Below are 19542 nucleotides of genomic sequence, written 5' to 3' on the forward strand. Positions count from 1 at the left end.
GGGGCGCTGTGGGTCAGAATGGACTCCATGGCAGTGGGTGTGGTTTGGGCTTTGCTTCTGTGAAGACTGACAGCCTTGGAAACCCTGTGGTGCAGTTCCACTCCGTCCACTAGGGGCGCTGTGAGTCAGAATGGACTGGACAGCAGTGTGACGTCTCATACAAAAGAAATCAGACAAGATGTGACCTTTTATGCCTGGTTTCTTGCCCACAGCATCATGCGTCCATGGTCAGACCACGTTGCAGCATGTATCAGAGCATCTCCTTTTTTTTCGGTCGAATTTTATCTCACTGAATTGACGTACCACATCGTACCCATTTGTCAGTTGCCATTTGAGTTGCTCCCACGTTTTGACTTTTATGAATAGTGCCACTGTAAACGTTCACGAGTGGCCTCAATTTCTGGAGCTGAACTCAAGTCTTAGTGAGCGGCTCCCCTGGAAAGTCCCGTGTCTTCTCTGGAACCGCGTCTGTCTCCTTCCTGCGTCACCCAGCCGCAGGGTCCTCAGAACCAACCCTCTTGCTTTTCGTTGTTCGGTCCACAGTCTTCCTGGAGACACATCATCCTACACGTGCCAGAGGCTTCTAGGTTTGGTCTCTGCTGCTCACCCCCTTCTTAGGTTCTCTGTGAAAGTTGTAGAAAGAGGCTACAACCACATCCCTTTACCCTGCTCCCACCCCGCTTCCTCAGTTCCTCTCACTGAGCATTTATTGAGCACCTACTATGTGCCATGAACTGGGGTCTCTGCAGTGAACAAAACGGACAAAGATATAAGATCACATTGGTGTTTACAGACAATCAACCAGGTGAATCTGAACTATAATAGAACATAAGGCAGTGTGGAAATGGTGATTCTGAGTAGCATTAGGGGAAGTTAGGAAAAATAGATGGAGACAATTAGACGGGGTGGTGGATGGGATGGGGATAGGGCTGGGTTCGTGTGACTAATTCGGGGAGCGAGCATTCCCAAGCTGGGTTTGGATAAGGAGCGTCAGCAAAGCGGCCAGCGTGGCAGGCACTGCAGGAAGAGGGCGGGAAGTGAGGTGTGAGATGCTGGAAGCAGCGATGTTGGGTCCTGTCTAACTTCAGGAGGGATAATGGAAATGCAGATGAGCCTAAGGATGACCCCTGTGAGGTGGGGGTCAGACGCACCTCCACCCTCCGACCATCTGACGGTTCTTTGCCTCCCACGGCTCTCAGCTTGCCTTCTGGGTTCGATAATCTGTGTCGCTGGCCAGACAGATCTCACTGACCATACTCAATGGTTAAGTGGTTTATTAAGGAAGTAACAGGGTCCACTTGGAATCGGGATCAACAGCTACCTCTTGGGATTGGGATCAGGAAGCATGTAGGCAAAGCGTCCCTTCTTCAGGGCAGGACAGCTCTCTCAGCGCCTCAGGACAGGCCCCTCTTTTGCTCTGCCCTCTCTCCCCACCGACTCTGCCCCGGCAGGGCCCCTGCTGGGCCTGGTACCCATCCTCAATATACGGTCCTTGGCGCATGTTCGTTTCCTTCAGGAGCTTCCTTACTTCCTCTTTCTCTGCTTCTGGCTTCCTGCTTCCTACCCTCTTAACAATCTCTGTGGGGTGGGTAACACGGAAACCCCTGGTCAATTTCAGGACAGGGCTCTACCACCAGGGCCAGGAACCAACCTAACCAATAACCTAGCTAATTCCCTCTCAGTGTGCCACAGACATTTCTATTGGATAACAGGTTATAGGTCCTTCATTTACATGGGCTCTTGACCCATCCCTGCGAGGTGTTTACCAATCCTGGTAGGTGGCAGCCCAGGGCCAGACAAAAAGTATCAAACCCCGTTGTTTACAGCTTGCCCAGGAAATGTCAGTCAACCTGGACAAAAGTAACTAACCCTCTGGGATAGAAAACTGGGGCAAAGGTAATTCCTCAGGGCTTAGAGGAAAAATCTCTCTCAAGCTGTTTTTCCAAAGAACCAAGGCAAAAGGCCATAAAGGACTCATTTTACTGCCAGGTCGTGTCGGGTGACGATTCTCAAATTGGATTGTGTATGCAAGTCCCCAGGGATCTTGTTACATGAAGATTACTGCTCAGTAGACTTCCTGGGAGCAACTAGGATCCTAGGTCTGTTATTTCTACCCATTGTGAGCAATGCTGCTGGTCCATGGACCACACTTTAAGTAGCAAGGAGCCTAGGGCTTTGTGGTGCCCTGAAAAGACTGGCTTTACCCTGAGAGAGTTAGAGCCCCTCGAGGGTCTGCTTCACACTGACAAGGGGTCACTCTGGCTCTTTGAAAGAGCTCCCAGATCTGGGAGTGGCCAGCATCTTGTCTTCTCATATCCCATTGGCTGGACCGTAGTCACATGACTATGCTTAGCTGCAAGGGAGCCTGGGTAAATGAAATGGGCATATCTCCTGCTTCTTCCTTGGTGATACTCTGAGGCCTCTTCCTGGCACTGCTGTTTCCCTTCTCCCTGGACCCTTCTTGGGTTTGCCCAAGGGTGTCCCTCACGGTCCTGCTGTTGGCTTTGTTGGTTTTCATTTCACACTTCAGGCCCCCACAGCCTCAGACTTAGTTCTTCCACCTGACTCCGCACCTGGTTCAAATACCCCCTCGTCCTGGTGTCCCCGTCTCAGGGGCAGCCACACAGTCCACGCAGTCACCAGGCCAGACCTCTGGGCCCTGCCCTTGTCCCTTTGACTTGCCACCGCATCCTACCAGCCCTCAGCTCGCCACTTCTACATTATGCCCAGGACAAACTCCTCCTCACCTTGTCCCCTTGACCCACCTCTGGTCCCCTCTGACTTCCTGTCCCCTCACCCAGCTCGGCCCAGGCCTAAGCCTTCCCTGTTTGGCCCACTCTCCCTGCTTCCACTCATTGCCCTGCAGCCTGTCCACTCCGTGCCCTCAGAGCTGTCTTTTTTCCCTTTTCACTCTGCCCCTCCCCTGCTTACAGACCTCTCATGGCTCCCCAGTACCCACCCCGACCCCCAGTAAAAATTGTCCAGTGCTGTTAGTCATCCCTTCACCACCTTATTCAGCCCCTTCATCTCCCTCACTTTTTTTTTTTTAATTGAGATGAAACTCACATGAAATAAAATGAACCGTTTTTAAAGAGTATGATTTACTGCCATTTAGTATATGCACAGGAGCTCTGGTAGCATAGTGGCTAAAGCACTTGACTGCTAACCAGAACCGCCAGCCTTCTGGCGGTTCAAACCCACCAGCCACTCCTTGGAAGGAAGGTTGGGCAATCCTACTTCCGTAGTGATACTGCCTCGGAAACCCAAGGAGGGGTCGCTATGAGTTGGGGCCGACTCGACGGCACATAACAACAACAACAACAGTATATGCACAGTGTTGTGTAACCATCACCTCTAACATTGCAAAACGTGTCTGTCACCCTGAAAGGAAACCCTGAACCCATTAGTACTTCATTCCCCTTTTGGAATGGAATTCCCCATTCTTCCCAACCTCCACCCGTTGGCCGCCTCTAATCTATCTCGTCTTCCTGGATTTGCCTTTTCTGAGCATTTTACATGCATGGACTCAGACAAGACGGGGCCTTTCAGACAGCACAGTGCTTCCAGGGTTCACACCCATTGTAGTGCGTATCAGGCCTTCATCTTTAGGACCAAGTAAGGTTCTACTATATGGACATGCCACATTGCCATTCATCCATTTGGCCCTTGATGGATGTTTGCCTTGTTTCTGCCGCTTGGCTCTTGTCTTGCTATGAAAAAGGAAATGTAAGGATTTTTGCAGCAACTGCGTTCAGCTCTCGTGAGCATACAGTAGTCCCTTCTTAATCCGTGGCTTCGGTTTCGCTTTCTGCTTAGTTACCCAGAGTCAAGGGCAACAGGCAGTCTGAAAAATGCGAAATGAGTAGCCTTGAAATTTCGCACCCTCCCTGCCACGGATCATCCATTTGTCTACTGTGACCACTCTATCGCTACCTGCTTCTAAGTTGTTTATCCCTCACTGTGCCTAACTTATAAATTAAAGCTTATCACACATATATGTATAGGACTGAACATACTATATATGAAACTAGAAAAACCAAATGCGTTGGCCTTGGAGTCAATTTCAACAGAAAAGAGTAGTTTCTAATGCTGTCAATCTTTATGGAAGCAAAGCCCAAACCAAACCCACTGCCTGGAGTCAATTCTGATTCACAGCGCCCCTAGAGGACAGAGTGGAACTGCCTCATAAGGTGTACAAAGCTGTCAGTCTTTATGGAAGCAAAGCCCAACCCAAACCCACTGCCATGGAGTCGATTCTGACTCAACAACGTCCTTGTTAGAGTAGAGCGGAACTGCTCCACAGAAATTCCAAGGATACGTGTGATGTTTGTGGACGCAAACTGCCACGTCATTCTCTTTCGGAGCAGCTGGTAGGTTTGAACCGCTGAGCTTCGGGTTAGCAGCGAAGCACTTAACCACTGTGCCACCAGGGCTCCTTATAAGGTATGTAGGATCTGATATTATGTGGAGTTTCAGGCACCCGCTGGGATCTTGGGACATTCTCTCCGCAGATAAGGGGAGACTACTATATACCTAAGAGCAGAATTGCTGGGCCCTGTGGCAACCTCCAGGAACTCTGATGGCACAATGGTTAAGAATTCATCTGCTAACCTAAAGGTCAGCAGTTTGAGCCTACCAACTGCTCCTTGGGAGACAGATGAAGCAGTCAGCTTTTGTAAAGATGGAAGGTCTTGGAAACCCTGTGGGGCAGTTCCACTCTGTCCTCTAGGGGCGCTGTGAATAGGGATCGACTCCACAGCAGTGGGTTTGATTTGGGCTTTGCTTCTGTAAAGATTGACAGCCTTGGAGACCCTGTGGTGCAGTTCCACTCTGTCCTCTAGGGGTGCTGTGAGTCAGAATAGACTCCATGACAGTGGGTGTGGTTTGGGCTTTGCTTCTGTAAAGATTGACAGCCTTGCAAGCCCTGTGGTGCAGTTCCACTCTGTCCTCTAGGGGCGCTGTGGGCCAGCATGAACTCCATTGCAGTGGGTTTGTTTTTGGTTATGGTAGCCTCCCCACTGTAGCCCTTTACAAGTTCTGAACTCTGACTTACTCCTGTTTTGCTCCTACTTAGACTTCATCAGCCCCACCTTGAACTCATCAAGCCCTTTGAAACATCTAATTCTTTGACCCAGAACGTTATTTTCTATCACTCAAGACTCAGCTCTTGCCCCACCGTGCACAAGCCTCCCCTGCCTTCCCTACCAAGTTCAAGGCCTGGGGGCACCTCACCAGGCCTATGTTCTGCCATCGTAGCACATCTCACTGGTGCTTGCCTATTCCTTTGGTGTGCCCCCACCCCCATGTTGGCCCTCCCTAAGACAGGGATGTCTCTTCTGGTCCCTGGTGCTTGGAACAGTGTCGGTCACTCAGAGACACCCTGAGTAACGGAGGCCATGGCCTTGTTTCCCCTAGAACGGGCGGTCCCTGGGCGTCTGCTGAAGACACGGGCCATGCGGGAAATGTACCGGAGCTACGTGGAGATGCTGGTCAGCACAGCACTTGACCCGGACATGATCCAGGCTCTGGAGGACACGCACGGTGAGCCAGGGGCTGTGGCCCAGACTTCTGGGTCCGAAGGGGTAAGGCCTGGGGGCCCAGATGCCCGAGTCTGACAGAGGAGGACACTGTATGCCTGGACTCTTGGGCCTGAGGGGAGGAGGGTTTGGGGGCCAGGACTCTTGGGTCTGAGGGAGGAGTGGAGCAGAGGCCTGGACTCCTGAGTCTGATGGGGATGTTGGGGGCCTGGACTCCTGAGTCTGAGAAAGGAGGAGGTTGGATGCCTGGAGTCCTGGGTCTGAGGGGAAGAAGCGGCGGGGGGCCAGACTCCTGGGTCTGAGGGCAAAGCTCCCGACACCCCCTTGTGGAGCTGGGGCTCCCCTGACCCTCCTCGTCTTCCAGATGAGTTGTACCTCCCACCCATGCGGAAGATTGACGGTCTCCTGAACGAGCACAAAAAGAAAGTCCTGAAGCGGCTGTCGCTGAGCCCAGCCCTACAGGTGCCGGGGGCCTGGGCTGGAGCTTCTGGGGCCTAGGGTCTAGGCCCTGAGGGGCATCCTTGGACGGGGTGGATTTGGCCGAGAGAGAAGTGGAGGGCTGGGCTGTTGGGAGGGCCCAGGTGGAGGAGCTGTTGGTCTGTGGACGGCCTAGAGCGGTCGTGGGGATGCTGCTTCGGGGAAGGCCATCGCTTAGAGAGTGGAACTGAATGAGAGGGCCCAGGGTTGGGGACAAAAGGTTGTATGTAAGTGGACTGGGCTGCCCGAGGCTCTGGGACAGAAGGCTGAGCCCATTCTGATGGCTTCTCCGTCAATGTCACACTCACTTTGGCACGTCCACAATTCACTGTCATGTTCTTTCCATACTTTCGCATGTGAAATGTTTAGGGCCTCAGCCAAGGGCTTTGGAATTTCAGAAAATTAGTGGGCTCTGAGGATTGAGCATTCTGCCTGGGAGGTTAATTTCGCCTGGGAGAGTTCTGGGTAGACTATGAGTCTGATGAGAATTCTGGGAAGGGTACTAGTCTGGCATAGAAAATGTGGGTGGGATGTTAGGCGGTGGCTAAGAATTCTGGGACAGAATCTTGGGCTGATACTGAAAATGTGGGGTGGGCTGTTCATCTAGCCCTGAAAATTCTGGAGTGAATGTGAGTTGCTCTGAGGATTCTGGGATAGACTGTGGGTGGCCCTGAGGATTCTGGGATAGACTGTGGGTGGCCCTGAGGATTCTGGGATAGATTGTGGGTGGCCCTGAGGATTCTGGGATAGATTGTGGGTGGCCCTGAGGATTCTGGGATAGATTGTGGGTGTCCCTGAGGATTCTGGGATGAAGGATGTCAGGGGTTCTGAAGATTCTGGGAGGATGTTCCTCTAGTTCTGAGAATTCAGGGGTAGAATGCAGAGCTCTGGAAATTCTGGAGGGTGTTAACTAATTCTGAGATTGTTGGGCTGGCCTTGAGAATATGGGAAGGAATGGACTGATACATTTCTGAGCTAGAATGTTCAATGGCTCTGAGAATTCTGGGTGAGATGTTACAGTAGGAAGGGGTGTTCTGGGTGGAAGGTTAAGGTGGCTCTCAGAATTCTGGAATGGGATCTTAGGCTGCCTATGAGAATTTCAGAGAGGATGTTAGTCTGTTTGGAACTCTCCTTGGGTTATTAGTTTGGGAAAAATGTCGGTAGGATGTGATGTTGAGTCTGAGAATCTGTGTCTCAGTTCTGGGTGGACCATTGGGTGTCTGAGGATCCTGGGATAAATGGTTGGGCTAGCACTGAGAGTTCTGGGTGGGACGCTAGGTGTCTTTAAGAATTCTGGGATGGATCAAGGACAGTCACAAAATCCTGATCTGGACCAGAAAACACCAGACCGGGCCTAAGAAGCACTGAGACTCCTGGCTGTCTGGCCCTGCAGCCTGGGGGAAACGGAGGCCCTTGACGAGGGATTGAGGATCTGGGAGGTGGGTCCAGGCAGGGGACCCACTGATCCCGTCGGCTTCCCACAGGATGCCCTGCACACGTTCCCACAACTGCAAGTGGAACAGAGTGGGGAGGGGTCCCCCGAGGACGGGGCCGTGCGGCTGCGGCCGGCCGGGGAACCTTACAACCGGAAAACGCTGAGCAAGCTGAAGAGGAGTGTGGTCCGAGCCCAGGTGGGCGCTGGAAGGGGGCTGTGGCAGGCGGGCAGGGCCACGTGGCAGGCTGCCCAGCCCCGACAAGGAAACTGAACCATCTCTATTCCACCTGCCCAGGAGTTCAAAGTGGAGCTGGAGAAGTCAGGATACTACACGCTCTACCATTCACTCCACCACTATAAGTACCACACCTTTCTCCGCTGCCGGGACCAGGTGAGTTCCCCTAGGAAGTCCCGGAACTTGCTCCTCAGTAACTCCTCCCCTGCCCGGAAGTTCACACCTGGCCCCTCCTTCTTGGGCTCGGAAGTCTACCCCAGCCCCGCCTCCTCAGGGTCGGAACTCCAGCTCCTCCTCCTCGGCCAGGAAGTCAGCCCTGGCCCCGCCTCCTCAGGACCGGAAGTGCTGACTGCTTCTCAGGGCCGGAAGTCCTGACCATCTCCTGCATCTGTATCAATGTCCCAGCACCTCTTATGTCTCCCTGCAGACATTGGCCATCGAGGGCGGCGCTGAGGACCTGGGCCAGGAGGAGGTGGTACAGCAATGCATGCGGAACCAGCCCTGGCTGGAGCAGCTTTTCGACTCCTTCAGCGACCTGCTGGCCCAAGCACAGGCCCACAGCCGCTGTGGGTGACCCCCCCGCCCGCCGGAGCACCTCCTCCAGGAACCAAGAACTGGGACAGAACCCCGGACCCCGTCACCGGGCGAGGGGGAGTCATTGGTCAGGCAGGGTGTGTCCATGCTGCCCTCCCAGGGCAGGGTTCAGAGGTCGACTCCCCCCTCCCCCAAGCCCTCTCCACTCCCTCCCCGCCCTCCCCGCTGTTCGGTGTACAGAGAAATTATTTATATATATGTATAAATGTCTATTTAGTAACGGTTTCCCTCCCCCCCTTGCCCCACTCCGCCCTCCACGGCCATAGCCCCGCCCCTCCACCTTGTACATAATGTATAGGAAAAGTCTATGTATGGTTGAGGGGGGAGGGGTGGCTTCCGAGAGCTGGGGGACCCCCTCCCCCCAAGCCCCCCCTACAGGCCAAGATCTTTGCTAAAGGCCATTCCCTGCCCAGGGCATTCGGTGTCGGGTGGAAGTGGGAAGGGGAACAAGAAGAAGAAGAAGAAAAAACGCATCTTGTTAATTATTTTTAATCTTATTTATTGTACATACCTTGGGGCGTGGGGAGGGGTGCTGGGGAGGTGGAGGGGGTGACGGGTCCCCTCCCTCTGCCCTACCCCACTCCTTTTCTACAGCGAATTGTCTGTGTCTGTACCCCACCCCACCCCCCACTGTTCCCATCCCATTGTTGTCTGGGTGTGGTTCTATTTTTTAATTGGTCTCCTTTCCCCTTCACCCTCTCTGACCCCCCACCACCACCACAACCACCACCCTGACCTCCCCACCACCCTTTGTCTCTTCTCGCTCTTTCTTGGGCTTCTGTACAACTCAACTTGTATACACTGTGTACACACAACCAGCCAAACGAAAATCCAACGGCAAACACTTTATTGGCGGTCTGTCGTGTCTCTGTCCTGCGTCGTATGGGTGGGCCTGGCCATGGTAAGTGGCACGTGGGCTGGGGCAAGGGTTTTCTCGAGCCTTGGGACGTGGTTGGGGTTGGTGTATTAGGTATTGATGCGTAACCAATTACTGCCCTCCAAAATTTAGTGGCTTCAGCCATTTGTTACCTAAGTTCCTGAGGATCAGAAATTTGGAGGTGACTTAGCTCAGTGATTCTAGCTCACGGTCTGTCTTGAGGGTGCAGTCAAGATGTCGATTGGGGCTGCAGCCATCTGAGGGTTTGACTGGCTGGAGGAGCCGCTTCAGGTGGTTCATTCACATGGCTGTTGGTTGGAGGCCTCAGTTTCTCACCACGTGGGTCTCTCTAGTGCTGCTTGAGCATCCTCACAACATGGCCACTGGCTTCCCCAAGAACAAGTGATCAAGAGAGAGAGCAAGGAGGGTGGCAAGTCACTAAATTACACACACACTCAAGGGGAGGACAGTTAACCTCCACGCCATGAAGGCAAGAGTATCAGACTGTATTTTTAAACCTCTAAGGCAGTTGGCATGTCAGGAGCTGCCTAGCTTTTTCTTGGCTCCCTACTATAGAGTTAAGGGTGGCCCTTTGTGTCTTTGAACCCTAGAACTACAGGGCCACAAGTGGGCTAGCAGTATTCTAGACCCTGTAGAGTTCAGGGTGGCTTCTTTTATTCTTGAGTTTTGGTACTGAGGCGTGTGGGCTGTGGACCAGCAGCCTTGGCATGACCTAAGAGCTTACAGAAATGTGGACCCTGAGCCCACTTCGCAGATCTACCAAATCCACTTGTTAATAACATCTTGAGAAGGTTCTGATGAACGTTCAAGTTTAAGGAGCTGTGTTCTAGAACAAGGGTGTTAAAATTGTGAAGTCTGATTGGCTGCACTCCAGAGCTATTCGTGAATAGGCGACTGGTGTTCTAGTGCCCTGGTGCCAGCCTTGAAGATGGATGGTCGGTAGGTAGAGAGACCCATTGTGAGACCCATGGTGAGATTTGAGGGTGAATCGTTACTGTTGTCGATTCCCCTCCATATGAAGTTCCGGAGGAACTCGTTGCAAATCATTCACCGTCTAGTTGATGCCATCATGGTGACTCAGTGTACATTGGAGCTGAACTGTGCTCCAAGGGCTTTCTTTTTTAGTAATTGTTGACATTGTGTGCAACACAACATACACCATGTCAACAATTGCAGCACATACAATCCAATGTCATTGATTGCATCGAGTTCTGCAACCGTTTTCACCCTTTTCCGAGCTGTCGCCCACTCACATAAACTCATTGCTCCGAGACTCCTATCTGTTGAATCGTCAGCTTGCTTCCACAAAGATAGTTCTTTCAAAGAGCACAGTGTTTGAAGCAGACATGCCTTACTAGTTAGGCTAAACTATTGTTTGGTTCTGAGAAGACCTCAGGAGGTGTTTCAGGGGCTAGTTGTTTCAGAAGTCAGTTGACAGCCTTTCTTTTGGGATGCCTTTGGTGGACTAGAACTTCTAGCCTTTCAGTTCCCAGCTGAGAACACTTCCAACCATTGGTATCTTAGGGACCATCATCCATGATCTACATTTCTAGGACCTTGGTTTTAGAGACTAAAGACGAGAGTAGCGTTCAAAAACCATAATGGTTGAGTCAAAGATGGACTATTGCCTTTCTAAAATTGGACAGTAACACAATTAAGGATGGACCACTACCATCCTTGAACCAGGCCCTGTAGCACAAAGGAGTGCCGTCTTTGATAAGTAGCACATTGGAGGCTTCAGGCTGGGTTGTCAAATTGAGGTCAAAGGATTCAAGATTGGGGTGCTCCCAGGTTAGAGCTCTGGAGTAGAAAGTAGGTGGTGTATTTGGAGGGTGGGTGGTGGGGCCAGATCATGCCTGTGGGAACAGAATAACCTTGTGATTACACTTTGTACTCAAACTACCCAAGATTGAATCCCGGCTGCAGCACTTAACCAACCAAGGTGGCCAATAGCCTTGGTCCTCAGCTATGTCATCTGTAAAATGGACTTTGGTCAAAAGTGAAGGAAGATGATGTGTTTGAAGCACTCAGGCTGGGTACACAGCTTCTGTTACCCAGAGCACAAGACCCTGAGAGGCTTAGCAGAGGACCAAGACCTGGCAAGAAAGAGATCCCAAAAAACAGAATTTAGAATCATAGGACTGGGCAGGAACCACACAGACACAGTACAAACGAGTGTCCCAGGGAGATGGCAACCAGACTGGCCCCACCTCTTTGCATTGTCCAAGGAGTTCTGGAATGGTGGCCAGGAACCTTCCAAAAATGGCCTGCCAGTTGTCATATGAGTTTGTATGGGTGGGTGCCTTTCTCTGGAATAAGAATAACTGAACACCTTCTCAGAAGTCGGGCCTCCAAGGAGTGGGTGGTCCAAGCCAAGAACTTGGCCTCGTGAGGGAAAGACTCAGCCCCTCTACCAGAGGAGTGTTGATGGTGGGACTCGGTGGGAGAGAAGTTGGCACAGGCCAACTTGTGGAACGTTCTGGAACGACACTCCAATAGAGCTTTCTGCGATGATGGAAATGTTCTATATTTGCCCTGTCCACAAGGATGGCCACAATTCAGTTTTATTTTATATACGTAATTTGAATGGAAATAGCCAATGACTACCACATCATGCAATGCAATTCTAGAACATTCCCCCCCAAAAAAAAAAAAAAATTTTTTTTTTTCCTTCATTTCAGATGTTAAACTTTATCCTAAATAAATGTCTCACATCAAAATAGAAAAAGGGTGGAATTGACCTTCTGGAAGGAAAAGCGGGGATCCAGTTCCCCACTTTCATCCTCTCCCTCTCCCCATCCCCCCCCCCCCCCCCGGACCGGACGCCTGGTTTGGGTTATTCCTGTGCCAGCACTTTACCCCTGGCTGGGGCTTTGCCGCTGGATGTGTTGTGTCTTGTTCCAGAAACTGATAAAAACGCCTCCCCTCCCTCCCCCCATACACACTGTCAGGCAGGGCTAGGCCCTTGGGGTGCTGGGGTTCTTGGAAGAATGGACATGTGGCACAATACATTGGAGTTGAGTTTATTCCCAGGGCGGAAGGTTGAACCCAGGCCAAGATTCAGGGAGAATGAAACCCGGAAAGGGATACTGAGCTTACCAGTGTTCTACTGGGAAACAGAGGGACATTCATGGTTCTGGGGCGGGGGAGCAGTGGGGCCATCATCACTGATACCAGAGTGCCAGGTTCTGTGTTTGTTCCTTGTATATATACTACTGTCTCCTTTAGCTTTGCACCGGGCATGAAGTGGGCTGTTATTGCCCCGTTTCACAGATGAGATGAAGAGGGCAGAGTAGGATTTGAACTCTGGCACCCTGGCTCCATGAGGCAGTTGAAATCCCTTCTGTGCAAAAGACCCTTGTTCGATTCCCACCCAGTGTGCTTCATGCCACTGCCCGTCGGGTCAGTGGAGGTCTTCATGTTGCTCTGATGCTGAACAGGTTGCAGCGGAGCTTCCAGACTGAGATAGACTAGGAAGAAAAACCTGGTGATCAGGTTCCCAAAAATCAGCCAATAAAACCCCCTGGATACAGTGGACCGAGCAGCGGTTGGTTCCACTGTATATGGGGTTGTTGTGAGTCAGGGGCTGGCTCAACCCCGGCTAACCCCAACCTGGTTCCAGTGTCCACGCAGGTCCATCTCTACAGAAGCAGGTTCTGGGGGGAGTGTTGCAGGGAGCGTTTACAGATGAGAACCAGAAGATCTGGTGACATTGGCAAACATGGGGGTGGGCAGAGCACATCCTTAACTGGTGACAGATGACAGAGACCAAGTCCCGGTGCATGTGGACATCTGGGTGAGCTCTCTGGCCTGGTGGGTTGAGTGGATGTTGGTGTTCAGTCATGGTCTGTTACGTGGGCTTGGGAGGTGGGTGGGTGACTGGTACTCAGCCCCTCAGGCTCCAGCTGTCCAGGCTAGCAAGTAAGATTGCAGAATTGGGGGTCCTGGGTTGGACGTGGGCGAGTCTCAATGTCCCCAGTACACCCCTGAGTTTTGGGGTTCCAGACTGAGATGGGTTATCAACCCACTTGCCAAAGCGTCAAGGCTCCCTACGTTTGTCCTCCTCCCAGGAGAGAGACTCAGAGGGGTGTGTCCACACAAGGCTCAAGCTGGATTCAGGGCTCAGACACTCGCGTCAATCCCGTTGGGAACTTTCTGGAACTGAGAACTCGCCAGCTGGCTCCTTGAACACCATTCTGCCCACCTACCCTTTCTCCTTTCTCCAGCCAAGAAGCTTTTCTCATTGGGAATGTAGTGGAAGTGGGCGGGCAGGGTTTGCAACACTTGTTGCCTGTCTCCAAGATCCTGGAAACTTCTAGAAAAGCACTGTCCAATAAAACATTCTGCGATGTTGGAAATGTTCGGTATTTACTCTGGTAGGGTGTGCACTGGCCACCCTAGCAAGATTCAGTTTTATATTTTTTAATTGAAACAGCCACATGGAGCTTCTGGCTACCGTAAGGACCCCTGATGGTACAAGTTAAGTGCTTGGTTGCCAATTGAAAGGCTGGCAGTTCAAACCCATCTACTGTGGGGAAAAAAAACCCTGGTGATCTGCTCCTGGAGAGATAATAGCCAAGGATACCCTATGAGGAAGTGGAAAGAGAGCTGGTGCATTGTGGGAGATTGCAGTCAATGTCACAAGACAAAATGTTTATGAGCTGCTGTACGGAAGATGGATTTGCTCTGTAAACTTTCACCCAAATCACAATAATAATAATAATAAAGTCTAGATGCAACAATGGGTCTCTCCTCGTCCAGAGCAAAGAAGAATGAAGAAAACCAAAGATTCACGGAAACAATTAGTCTTCGTGACTGGTACACCATGTGATCCGCAGCCTATACGACTATGAGACCAGAAGAACTAGATGGTGCCCGGCTACCACTGTCAATCACTCGGAGGGGGATCTATGGAGGAGATCCTGGATAAAGACGGAGAACAATGTGGAACAAAACTCAAAGTCATTTGGGGGGAAAAAAAGGGGAGAACACCAAGTTTGTGGTCTGATAGAGCCCGGTGGAACCCGAGACTATGGCCCCTAGCTGCCCTTCAGGTCTGGAATTGAACCCACATCTGTGGCTTCCAGCCAAACAAAAGACAGGCATATGAATTGAACATGTACCTGAGGTAGATACTCTCCTTGGAGAGAACAATCATGGGAGAAAGAAGGTCAGTGTCTGCACAGGGAGACAGCTCGGGGGGCAGGAGTGCATGGAGGGATGGACACAGGGAAGCGGTAACTATGGGGAGGAAGTGGGCGGGGAGCTGCTGCATTGTGGGAAATTGCAGTCAATGTCATGAGACAAAGTGTGTGTGAGCTGCTGTATGGAAAGTGAATTTGCTCTGTAAATCTTCACCCAAATCACAATTAAGAAAAGAAAACCCTATCCGGTTGTTCTCTCTGTGATATGGAGTTGCTCTGAGTTGATTCAATTGCACACAACAGAGTCTGACAACCTTATTGGGTGATATAAAGTTCTAGAACTTCCCAGAAGAATAAATAAGGAATAACCTTTACCCCTTTTGAAGGGGAAGTGGGAGTCCCATCGCCCACCCCGCCTCTGGGCCAGATACGAGGCTTGGCCTCCTATTCTTTATACTCCCTGCTCGTCCCCAAACACAGGATCCAATCGCTCTAAACGTCAGTGTGTGTGCACCCCGTATTCACCCACCGTCCTCTGAGCCCTCTCCCCATTTATAACACACCCCCTGATGTTGGCAGTGATGTTTATTTCTCCGGGGGAGGGGAGTTATATACAGCGGTGACCCGGATACCCGGGAGCCCCTCGGCCCCACCAGGAGCTCAGGTGGGGAGAGGCAGCGTTGGCAGAAGGCACACAGTGACAGCAGCCTGAGGTGCTGGGAAGTGGGGCTGGGGTGTGTAGTGTGGCTTGGGAGACCCAGGGAGGGAAACTGAGGCTCATCAAGGTGCAAGGGCAGCTGGTCCCGAGAGCTCATGTTGGCACTTCTCCCGCGCCTGGGTTACAGGAGGACGCAGGGGCACCCCCCATCCTTCTTGCGGGGCGCGCTGGGGGGGCTGGGGGGCAGCTCCTGCTCTTGGTATCTCCTGTCGGGAGGAAGAAGCCGGTGAGCTTGGGCCAAGATGGCTGGAGACGAGGGTAACAGGAAAGGGGCTCAGCTCACCGGACTGCCCGCACCAACTGCTCGAAGGCCTCATCCACGTTAAGGCGCAGTTTGGCCGAGGCCTCGAAGTAAGCCACGTGGTGGGAGGCCCCGAAGGCAGAGGCTTCGGATCGGGGGACCTGGGGGAGACACAGGACGGACTCAGGGCGCTCCCAGCCCCTGAAGAGTGAGGACACTGTGTGCACTAACGGGGGGTTCCATGCCACCACCCCTATACTGAGAAAGGACAAGGGGACAGAATGGTGTCCAAGTAGCCGCCTGGTGAGTTCTCAGTTCAGAAAGTTCCCAGTGGGGCTCATGTTGGAGTTTCTGTTCTTGTTGTTAGGTGCCGTCGAATCAGACCCGACTCATAGCGACCCTTCCTTGGTTTTCCGAGGCGGTTATCTCTACAGAAGTAGATTGCCCAACCTTCCTATCGAGGAGTGGCTGGTGGGTTTGAACCGCCAGCCTTCTGGTTAGCAGTCAAGTGCCTTAGGCACTACGCCACCAGAGCTCCTACCTTCACAGAAGCAAAGCCCAAACCAAACCCAGTGCCTGGAGGGGATTCTGACCCACAGCGCCCCTAGAGGACAGAGTGGAACTGCACCACAGGGTCTCCAAGGCTGTCAGTCTTTATGGGAGCAAAGCCCAAACCACACCCACTGGAAGCAAAGCCCAAACCAAAGTCACTGCCATTGACTTGACTTGACTCATAGCGACCCCTCCTTGGGTTTCTGAGGCGGTATCACTACGGAAGTAGATTGCCCAACCTTCCTTCTGAGGAGTGGCTGGTGGGTTTGAACCGCCAGTCTTCTGGTTAGCGGTCAAGTCCCTTAGTCACTGTACTACCAAAGCTCCTGGGAGTTTCTGTAGTTTTACGCAAATAACACCTACGTTGTACATTTTTTTTTTTTCCCAACCGGCACTGCCCCCACCCCCGTACTTCTCTAATCATGTTATTACTTTTTTTTTACATGTTGCTGCAAAACAGTTTAAACCCAGAATGCAATTTATTATGTGAGTGGACACACGCCCTCTGAGCACCTCTCTCAGCACCTAAGCACACGAGGCATTGTGGGTGATCCAAGAAAGTGTTCCAGAGACGGCATGGGGGAGACTGCCAGGGGTCTAAGGAGTTGGGAGAGGCTTCGTAGACGTCTGCCCTATGGAGAGGGTTAGATAACCAGGAGTTTGCAGGCAAAGGAGGAGAAGAAAGGGTGTTCCAGGCAGACGAGACAACCTTGGCAAAGGCGTGGAGGCTAGAAATTGCTCAAGACCATCTACAACATGTCTTCCATGTGGCAGTTACAGAGCACAGGGTGGAAGATTAGTTGCTGAGTCAATTCCAACCCCGTGTGCATCAGAGCAGAGCAGCGCTCCTGAAGGTTTCCAATGGCTGATGTTTTTACCTTCTGGCGAGGCCCGAGTGGATTTGAACCTCCAGCCTTTTGGTTTGCCACGGATTGAACTGTGTTACCCCAAATGTGTGTGGTAAATCCTAACCCTTATAGGAGGGCGTCTAGTGGTGCAGTGAGTGGTTAAGCACTCAGACGCTAACTGAAAGTTTGGCGGTTCAAACCCAGCAGCCACTTTGTGGGAGAAAGATGCGGCCACCTGCTTCTGTAAAGATTGTTGTTAGTTACCATCAGCAACTCATGTCTAACAGAAGAAGGAAACATTGCCCAGTCCTGCCTCAGCCTCACTCAGAGTCACTGTGAGCAGAATTGACTGGCCCCAACAACCATAGAGATGACAGCCTTAGAAACCCCATGGGCCAGGCTAGGGGCGCTGTGAGTTGAAATTGACTCCAGGGCAGTGGGTGTGGTTTGGGCTTTGCTTCAGTGAAGATTGACAGCCTTGGAGACCCTGTGGGGCAGTTCCACTCTGTCCTCTAGGGGCGCTGTGAGTCAGAATGGACTCCACGGCAGTGGGTGTGGTTTGGGCTTTGCTCCCATAGACTGACAGCCTTGGAGACCCTGTGGGGAAGTTCCACTCTGTCCTCTAGGGGCGCTGCGGGTCAGAATCGACTCCTCCAGGGCAGTGGGTTTACCAGTGTATCTCATCCCATTTAGGAATAGCATCTTTTGTTATGTTAATGACGCCATTACCGATGTTGGGTGTGCCTTTCGAGATATAAAAAGGAGATCAGACGCAGAGACAGGAGCCTGATAGCAACACAGTAAAGAGCACAGCTACTAAACAAAAGGTTGGCGGTTTGAACCCACTGGTGGCTCGATGGAAGAAAAGACCTGGTGATCGGCTCCCATACAGTTGACAACTTGGGAAACCCTTTGGGGCAGTTCTACTCTGCCCTATAGGGTTGGCAATGACTCAACGGCACCCCACAACAATAAAACACAGAGAGGAGCAAGATGACTTGGGGAAGGGCAGATGGCACACTGATCCGTAAGGAATGTTGAGGAGACGGCCAGAGAGATGGGAGCCCTCCCCTGGGGCCGGCGCCCTGAACCTGGATTTCTAGGCTTCTGAACTGTCCGAGAATACACTTCTGTTTGTTAAAGCCACCCACTTTTGGTATTTGTTACAGCAGCAGTGCAGAACCGAGACAGGTTAGTAACCAAGAGATAAAACCACTCAGGGTATTGAACTCTGGGTGGAAGAGTTGGGACTTTGTCCCAGAGGCATGTGGGAGCCATGGGAGGTCTATGAGCAGGAGAGGGGCAGGGCCAGTTCTGGGGCCGTGAGGCAGAGCTGACTGAAGGGGAGAGACTGGGGGCTGGAGTGAGGGTCCAGGAGGCTGAGGAGGAAGGGAGAGTGTCACCAGGGCTGAAGGAGCAGAGAGAGAGAAGGTGATGAGGCAGAGAGAGTCAGGGGGCAAGTGGTGGATGGGGTCGGGGTAGGCTCCTTTTCTTGTCTCCAGTCTCCTCTCCAAGGATTTCTACATCCCAGTTCCTCTGCTGGGCAGGGCTGGGGACCCAAAGGTCTGACTTGGGGTAATGCATCTCCAGCGTGCCCGTGAGGTGCATGCTAAGTAGGGGAAGCAGACACCTCGGGCACCGAGAGAGGAGTGGCATTAGGCAGAGCCCCCCAGGCTGAGAGGGGCTCCCGGGGTCCCCCACCTGACGCTGGCTCTCCAGGTCTGCCTTGTTCCCGACCAACACGATGGGGAAGTCGTCACGGTCCTTGACACGGAGAATCTGCGTGAAGAGCTTGCTCACCTCGTTGAAACTGGGGGTGCGAGGACACGCGCGAGGTTAGGAGCCAAGAGTTTAACGGTTTGTGCCACTCAGGGACAAAACCCAAACCGAAATCTCTCGTTCTTGAGTCACTTCCAACGCATAGCGACCTTACAGGACACAGTAGAAATGGCCCATAGAGTTTCCAAGGCTGTCAATCTTTACAGAAGCAGGCACATCTTTTTCACGCAGAGAGGCTGGTGGGTTCGAACCGCCAACCCTTCAGTTAGTAGCTGAGTGCTTAATCACTCTGCTGCCAGGGCTCCCTTCCCAGGAACCAAAAAAAAAAAAAACAAAAAAAAAAGGATAAAACCATGCAGGGAATATAGTGCTAGGTCATGGAGGTCTGTGAGCAGGAAAGGGGCAGGGTCACCTGTGGGGCCAGGAGGGAGGGTTGACTGCAGAGGAGTCCTGGTCCCCGCTCCCTGCTGTCGCCCACCAGCCTCACCTCTGCCGATCATTGATGGCGAACACCAGCAGGAAGCCGTGGCCGGCACGCATGTACTGTTCCCGCATGGCACCGAACTCCTCCTGGCCCGCGGTGTCCAGGACTGTGGGGACAGGGCCACGGTAGGACAAAGCTCTCCCCGGCCCCCCAGCCCTCCCCGCTGCCATCCTCACTGTCCAGCCGGGCGGGGGTGCCGTGGGCCGAGGCGCCCCCCGCCCCCCCACCCCGCCGTCCTCACTGTCCAGCCGGGCGGGGACGCCGTCCACTGTGCAGATCTTGGTGTAGGAGTCCTCAATGGTGGGGTCATAGTCGGACACGAAGTAGGACTGCGGGGGAGGCATCGTTAGCACAGTGGCCCACAGGGGGGAGGGGACTCGCCCTGCCCCAGGCTGGCCTCCCCAGGCACCCCCTTCTGGGTCTCTGTCCCCCCCTTTTCTGGGTCCTCCCTCTCTCCATACCCTTTTCTTTCTCTCTAGGACTCTGTCCCTCCCTGTCTGGGTTTCTGTCCTTTCTGTCTGGGTCTCTGTCCCTCTCTCTCTGGGTCTCTGTCCCCCCCCTCTGGGTCTCTGTCCCCCCCTCTCTGGGTCTCTGTCCCCC

General features: G+C 52.7%; 2 protein-coding genes across 2 annotated transcripts in view; one reads left to right on the top strand and one right to left on the bottom strand.

Moving 5' to 3' along the window:
• Positions 1–8258, top strand: part of PRR12 (proline rich 12) — a 42456-nt gene extending 34198 nt beyond the window's left edge. Inside the window, exons 9-13 of the mRNA XM_042781229.1 lie at positions 5416–5541; positions 5902–5999; positions 7499–7645; positions 7745–7840; positions 8112–8258. Coding sequence (XP_042637163.1) covers positions 5416–5541; positions 5902–5999; positions 7499–7645; positions 7745–7840; positions 8112–8258 — 614 coding nt within the window. The remainder of the gene's footprint in view (positions 1–5415; positions 5542–5901; positions 6000–7498; positions 7646–7744; positions 7841–8111) is intronic.
• Positions 8259–15159: 6901 nt separating this feature from the next.
• The window catches only part of RRAS (RAS related), a 7607-nt gene continuing 3224 nt past the window's right edge, over positions 15160–19542 (bottom strand). The window contains exons 2-6 of the mRNA XM_007942846.2: positions 19184–19271; positions 18946–19048; positions 18381–18489; positions 15322–15440; positions 15160–15244 (exon numbers count right to left, since the gene is read on the bottom strand). Of these exons, the coding sequence (XP_007941037.1) occupies positions 15160–15244; positions 15322–15440; positions 18381–18489; positions 18946–19048; positions 19184–19271 (504 nt within the window). The remainder of the gene's footprint in view (positions 15245–15321; positions 15441–18380; positions 18490–18945; positions 19049–19183; positions 19272–19542) is intronic.

This window comes from Orycteropus afer, unplaced genomic scaffold (genome assembly GCF_000298275.1).
Source record: "Orycteropus afer afer isolate SDZICR_OR568_19922 unplaced genomic scaffold, OryAfe1.0 scaffold00099, whole genome shotgun sequence".
Taxonomy (NCBI): Eukaryota; Metazoa; Chordata; class Mammalia; order Tubulidentata; family Orycteropodidae; genus Orycteropus; species Orycteropus afer.